The 7,098-nt window shown below is 38.6% G+C and overlaps 1 protein-coding gene across 2 annotated transcripts; it reads left to right on the top strand.

Moving 5' to 3' along the window:
- The first annotated feature begins 792 nt into the window (after window positions 1-792).
- On the top strand, window positions 793-6,053 carry LOC104798769 (tRNA-specific 2-thiouridylase MnmA). Of its 2 annotated transcripts, XR_769489.2 has the most exons (12): window positions 793-1,229; window positions 1,591-1,665; window positions 2,147-2,200; window positions 2,338-2,416; window positions 2,555-2,682; window positions 3,249-3,332; window positions 3,581-3,664; window positions 4,071-4,222; window positions 4,602-4,752; window positions 4,835-5,132; window positions 5,553-5,834; window positions 5,938-6,053. XR_769489.2 is itself a non-coding variant. In XM_010520961.2 (11 exons), exons 1-10 carry the CDS (start codon window positions 795-797, stop codon window positions 5,129-5,131), a joined length of 1,539 nt encoding a protein of 512 aa, XP_010519263.1. In that variant the 5' UTR covers window positions 793-794; the 3' UTR covers window position 5,132; window positions 5,553-6,053. The 2 variants fall into 2 exon arrangements, 1 of the variants encoding a protein (XP_010519263.1); XM_010520961.2 differs by having other exon boundaries at window positions 5,553-6,053.
- The last annotated feature ends 1,045 nt before the right edge of the window (window positions 6,054-7,098 follow it).

Here is a 7,098-nt window from a genome sequence, read left to right as displayed (position 1 = left end):
TTTTATCCGGTAGGGATGGAATAACGTTTTTAGGAAAGTATTCGTCATGCCTTGAAGTCATATCCGATTCTCTAATGTTTTATACGTGTTTTGATAAATTAAAGACGAGATTATCGGATCAGATTGAAGTCATCATCTTATCGGGTATGTATATGTATTTTCGTATTATTGTTTTTCTCCAACACAAATTATGATTTGTGATCCAATATTAGATTACGAGTTTACTTTCGTGTCAAATTAGTCTATAAGGTCACATACAATAAGGATGGACGAACAAATAAATCAGAATGTTTTTAGAAAAATCAAATTTTTCTTAAAAATTGGTCCGATCCGGGTTGGTCTAGGATCGGACCAATTGAGGCATCGAGAACAGACTGGATTTGAGCCTTAGTATATATGGACCAGAACCGGACCGAGTAAACCTCGGCCAAATATACACCTTCTGGTCGCCCGAGTACGGCAGACTGCATACCCATATCGAACTAGTCGACCATTTCATAGGATGAATATTCATCCTTTATGGACGAGATATATACTATCCGACCGACCGAGTGCACCTTTGTCTGGAACTTTTTTTTTTCTTCCTGAATGTAGAGAAGTGGATTATCTTTTGTCCGGTACGAGATTCCATTGTTGAAACGAGTAAGCAAAATTCTATATATAAACACTATCGTCAAAAAATTATCTTTCATGACTTTTCGAATCCTGAATTCAATTTTTATCTTGATAAAAGAGATATTATGCCATGTGGATATATGCGTATAATAATAGACATTGTGAATGTCTTGTGCAAAATGCAAATTACTTATTCTAATAACCCAACTAAAAATCTTCTTCCCCGCTCGCGTCGTACCACCGCCCGGAGATATGCCATGAGACTACCTACGCTTCTGCGGCTGCGACCGATGCTCTCCTCCGTCGTTAAGCCCTTCTTCTCTTTCCCAGCGCTCTCTCACTTCCCTCTTTCTCTCTTTGCCCCTTCCTTCTCCGCCGTCGCCGCCATCGGGAACTCTCTGTCTCTGTCTCCCTCTGCTCCGGTGACTCCGCTCGTCGTCGGACGCAACTACAGTCATACCTGCCTCGAACCGCACCTGTCTTGTTCCATGCCCGAGAGGCGTCTTCGTGTCGCCGTCCTCCTCAGCGGCGGCGTCGATAGCAGTGTGGCCCTCCGCCTTCTTCGTGCCGCCGGTCACTCCTGCACCGCCTTCTACCTCAAAATCTGGTTTCAGGTGTGCTAAATTGTGTAGGTGCTACGATTTCTTCGTCTCTTTGAAAGTTTCCTGGTGTTTTCAGCTGAATTTCACATCCATTGATGAATGGAGGTGACGAAGTGCTTGGGTTGTGTAAAAAACGGAGAGTTGTGTATCTATGTCCCCGTAACAGAACTTATAAGTGATTTTTGGGGGGGTTGGAATCTTCCCACTATTAGGGCTGGTCCGAAATTTGTGAAAATTTCTTCAATTGGTTCTACCTTTGGGCATTATGGTAGCAACTAATTTTGATTATATGTGAGATTTCACTTCAATTATTACTCCTTATTTTTGTTGGGTTTTTCTTATAACACAGATTGTGATGCTTTATGTTCTGTAGGAAGACTTTGAGAATTTCTGGAGTGAATGCCCATGGGAAGATGATTTGAAGTATGCAAAGCATGTCTGTGAGCAGGTCAGTGTTAGTGATATTTTTTGTTCCCTCTGATAAACTCTCGTCTCAGATTTATTAGAGAGAAAGCCTTGAATACACTTTGTTTTCAGAGTATTCTAATTTTATTTTGAAAAGGTTTTCTGATTAGAGTGCGTGTAAAAGAACGAACGATGATGGGGGAGTAGTGGTTTCATATAGTTTCCTTACATTTTTTGTTCAGGTTCATTGAAGTTAACTGTGTAAAATGAATATAAACATCTGGAAGACATGCTTATTGCCATAGTTAACGTTCAGTTAGGGCGCCATCTTCTTTCTTTTTCTTGTTTTTATTCCTGTCCACTGCTGAAATGTTTACTTAGAATTTCCTGGATCTGGTTATTAGTTCTTTAACTGTTTTTATGTGAATAGTACTCTCTGTTCTTTCTCAATGCTCATCATCCTTAGGGTTTTGTTTATTTGTAAAAGTTCGTACCTTACTGATTCTGGGGGAGTTGCTTTGAAGGTTGATGTGCCTTTGGAGGTTGTGCATCTAACAGATGAATACTGGGAAAAAGTTGTAAGTTCTTCATCCAGACTGCTCTGTTCTTTGTTGTAACGATTTTGTGGTTGTTTCTGTCTAGAAAGCTAATGCAAAACCGGGTTATTACCCCCAACCGATTAAATCTTATTCTTCATGCTTCCAATGCTAATCAGGTCTCCTACATTATTGCGGAATACCGTTGTGGACGGACTCCTAATCCAGATGTTCTCTGTAACACAAGAATTAAATTTGGTAATTTAAATGTGATTTTTCGTTTTTCGTTTCTTCAGGATTTTTCACCCGTGGAAATATTTCCATTTCCTTGTCAAAGGGTTTAGGCTATTGTGTCTCGGTTTAATTTCTAAGCCACATATTGGTATTTATTTCCAGGTTCATTCATGGATGCTATTAGTGGTATGGAATACGATTTTGTAGCCACAGGCCACTATGCAAAAGTCATCCATCCTCGTGCAGGTCAAATTGATGCATTGTCTGTTTTAGAGCTATCACGAGACATGGTACTTACTTGAGTCTCATATACAGTGGATATATCTATGGGGTTATCAAATCAGTTAGTTATTGTAGTATTTCTGATAATCTAAATATACAACTCTACAACATTCGCTTTTTATAGTTAAAATGGGGGGGGGGGGGGGGGTTGCAATGATTGAGAAAGTTGAATCTCTACTGCTCTCTGAAAAATCGACCTGTGAAATTTGATTTAGTTCCATCTTTTGCTGACATTTTTGCTTGTCCAAGATACTTGTTTTTAACTACATTCGCCCTTCTAACAGTTTAATAACAAGAGTTCTGCCTTAGATGGTTTGAAGTTTCTGAGCTTTTGAACTATTTTGAGATGTCAGGTTTTTGCTACTTATTTCTCCGTTTATTGTCGGATTTAATATCAACTATCTTATTTGTCATGAAGATTCTCCTTTGGTTTTATATGCTATGTCTCCATGATGCGTGTTTGTACTTAGTTCCATTGTCCTTTCTTTTCTTGCTGGAATGTATCTGATAGGTACACTATTATTTTGGTTTTGAGTTCCTCCACTATATGAATTCCGTCGTTTCATTGTTTTAGGTAAAAGATCAGACTTACTTCCTTTCACATCTCTCTCAGACCCAGCTTAGACGGCTGATTTTTCCACTTGGCTGCCTAACGAAGGTACTTGGTAGTTCGTCCTATCTCTGCTCATTTTTTGTCTTACACAAAAAAAAAAACACGACATTAACTGATATCAAGGTGCAATTGAAAATCTTGTTTTGCCGGAACATGGTGCCTGAAAATTCATGAAGGATTTTAGCACAGTAATTCTACTCCTTAGCTCAGAAAATTAAAAAGAAGAATGCAATTTGTTTTCTTAATGATGGTAGCTGTGCTTGTTTTAAAACCTTTTCTCCCTGTCTGTACAGAACGAAGTTCGCAAACTAGCAATGGAACTTGATTTGCCTAACAAAGATCGGAAAGATTCACAAGGAATATGTTTCCTCGGGAAGGTAACTATTCTGTTCTTCTTTAGATGTTCTGAAGAATTCACCGTTTAATAATATTATGTTATGCTCTGAAATTATTCCTTTATAACAAGCTTTTACTCTGACAGAGAGCAGAAAATGGAGAAGCTAAAATCTCTAAATTCTTTGAACATGTTCCACTTAAATTTTGAGCTGTCACTGGAATCCACTTCTCCAAGTTTGTTCTTCCGTTTATAACCTGAAGCTAAAATCCACTTTTACTCTGACGGAGATCAGAAAATGGAGAAGCTAAAATCTCTAAATTCTTTGAATATGTTCCGCTTAAATTTTGAGCTGTCACTGGAATCCACTTCTCCAAGTTTGTTCTTCTGTTTATAACCGGTTTCTTAAAACAAGCCTAAGACCTGTTAAATATGCTTCCCTGTGATAGATAAAGTTCAGCGAGTTTGTTGCTAGGCAAATAGGAGAGATGGAAGGAATTATATTGGAAGCTGAAACTGGAGGTTTTCTTGGTGTGCATCGAGGATTTTGGTTCTACACGATTGGACAACGCCAAGGCTTGCGCTTACCTGGTGGACCATGGTATCTTTCTTAACTATGGACCAAAATTTTTGGTATTTTTCTTGCTGGTGGTTGCTCCAATAACTGGCCTATGCTCATAGTAAATAAGGCAGAAGCAGCATCCTATTCTAAATATGAGCAGATAGTAGTACGGGAACAGAAGAACCTTTTGCATCCAACCAAAATATTCGAGATTCTGTATATTTAGGTGGTTCACTAACAGATTCACCACAATCATATCATCATAATCTGTCTATCTAGCTTCTAATACCGGTATTATGCTTGTTATAATTATCGATGCAGCATGACTATTATGGGTTTTGGGTAACGGCATGAACGGTCATTTTATTAGTTCATGTTCATTGGCTGTGACATTCGTGCTCCTCCCGGTTGTATGCAGGTATGTAGTTAAAAAGGATACAAAGAACAATGTTGTTTTTGTCTCAAGAAATTACTATTCAGTCGACAAGAGAAGGCGGGTTTTCCGTGTTGGCTCCTTAAAATGGCTTAGTGGCAAATTTCCAGGCTATGATAATCAGCTTAGGTGCAAGGTAAGGAACATGGTAGTCTAATGAATGTTATCTTCCTTGTTCTTAGTGCACAATTCATGAACCTTCGATTTTCGGTTATCAGGTCCGACATGGGCCTGGCTTTTACCGCTGCAATTTCGAAATGGAAGCAGGAGGAGACAGCGGGGTTGTACACTTGGACGAGGACGATCAAGGTCTGGCTTCTGGACAGTTTACCGCATTCTACATGGGCACCACTTGCATTGGAGCCGGCGTTATAGTGGATCCTTGCGACGATCAGGGCTTTCCTGTCTGTGCAAAAGCCCTTGAAATCGCGGCCATGGAAGATAAGACTAAGCTCGGGAAACCCGTGAAAATCAAGACTTTACCCGAATCAGAAGAAAAGCTCGTCAATGCGTGAGGTATCACTAAAAGCCTTGCAGATTCGAGGAATGATCATGTGATCTCAGCAGAAACATGAGTTTCTGACTTTGATGAAGCTGTTTTGGTTTTGTAATGGTAGGCATATAGACAAGTTCCTCTGTTATTTATTTATGTTTCAATCGTGATAAATAAGAACCCATCATGATATATTAGTAAAATAATGTACAACTTCGACATTTATAAGTTTCATTTTTTCATGGTAACTCATGCTGAGCATATTAGTGAAGAAGCAATACATGCATTAAAGACTGCGTGTATATAGACATCCTTTGTCGTATTCGGTGGAATGACATTTTATGCTTCCATCTTACCGTTTGCCACCCTCCTCGTCTGGGATTTGTGTTCATTTTCTTTATCATTGTCTTTCTTTTTTGCCTCCCCTTTTTGCCTTCTCACAGCTATGGTGACGAGAACATCCTTAGAGTCCAAGTACGGACAGAAATTATGGTTCGGAGGAATTCAGGTCGAGACGAGTAAAGAACGAAGCTACAGATCCTGTACTCGGACTGAATGACTTGGGTTCGTCCGAATGCCAGTCCATCAAAGAATTGAAGAATTTGCTCAGGCAACGCGTTCGGTCTGTAGGAATCATATCATACGGGCATCCATGCGACCCTTGTCTTTGATCCTCTTGGTGGTGTTCTTCTTTGGTATCAGGAATCATCATCAATACCATTCAGGTACGTTTTCAGCCAAGTTCTATTATCGTTTAGTTAGTTTCTATCGAAGATCTATCACCGTATCAAGGCTATTCACATGAATTTATCCCTCGAATTCAATCAGGAAGACATTTCCATCCTTGGAACCGAGCCATGACTCTGTTTGCTGATGAATATCTCTGTCTTTGAAGTCTGGTTTTAGGCTGTCTGGTAAATTATATGCTTTGATAGCGTGTGTCAGTTTCTTCTTCTACATGGCAAAAATCTTTGACGGGGTTTCATTGGTTAACAGAAAACTTCTCTGTCAAGTTAATATCAAACCCTAAAACATTTGCATGTCTGTCAAAACCTGGGCTTTCTTCGCGGGTCGGAATCTGCAATCTGATCAGAAAGGAGCTTATACTTTTCTGTTAAACCATTTCGTGAAATGGTTTCTTCAACGAACTACACAACATGAATTGTGTCATTGTTGAACTTTGTAGCCCATGATGGAGGAAGTAGGCCGCATAATAATTAGTGTTCAAGGGTTCCAAAATGTGTCGAAGCTTTTATATTCTGCGGGTATCCTAAATCTTCGTGTATTAGCGGATATTGCATGGTGAAAACGAAGGTGAGGACGAGGGCAACTGTTAGTATTCGTCTCGTGTGGGTGTTGTTTTTGTTAGAAGCTCGTTATAAATTCAGAAAACAACTTCATTATTTTTACAGTTTTATAAAAAAAACAGCTTCATTATCAACTCATAAAAATCAATTGTCCATTATCTCCGGGAAAACTTAGGTGTTTTAAGAAACTGCAGAGAAGAAACGGAAAAGTGAAGAAGATGAGAAAAACATTTTGGACATTCATATTCATATAGCACAATTTTTCTTTCCAAACACATATTCAGAACCTCAAAATATTCTAGAAATTTGTTCGGTTTATATCTTATTTGGTTCGATTTGATTTGTTTGTTCAGTTAATAACCAAAATAGTCATCACGCGAGACATGTTATTATAGTCTTATACAACATTTGAGACCTATCTTTTAAGGCTTCTTTCTCGTCCATTTTCAAAGCAACGTAAAGTCTTTTTTTTTTGCCAAAAGTAGTGGCGACGTCTATATATACACACATTGTCTTTCTTGATGAATCGAATCTACTATTCGTGTTTACCAAAATGTTTGAACTGTTTACGGATGGCTGTTTAATAAAGTTTAGCCTTAATGGTTTAAATATTACAAACAATTTGACTAAAATATTTGTTATAAAGAACCAACCCAAGTAAATGGTTTTACTGTTGAGCCAC

This window comes from Tarenaya hassleriana, unplaced genomic scaffold (genome assembly GCF_000463585.1).
Source record: "Tarenaya hassleriana unplaced genomic scaffold, ASM46358v1 Cleome58, whole genome shotgun sequence".
Lineage (NCBI taxonomy): Eukaryota > Viridiplantae > Streptophyta > Magnoliopsida > Brassicales > Cleomaceae > Tarenaya > Tarenaya hassleriana.
The sequence above is the reverse complement of the archived record's forward strand: the minus strand, read 5'-3'. Positions and strand labels throughout refer to the sequence as shown.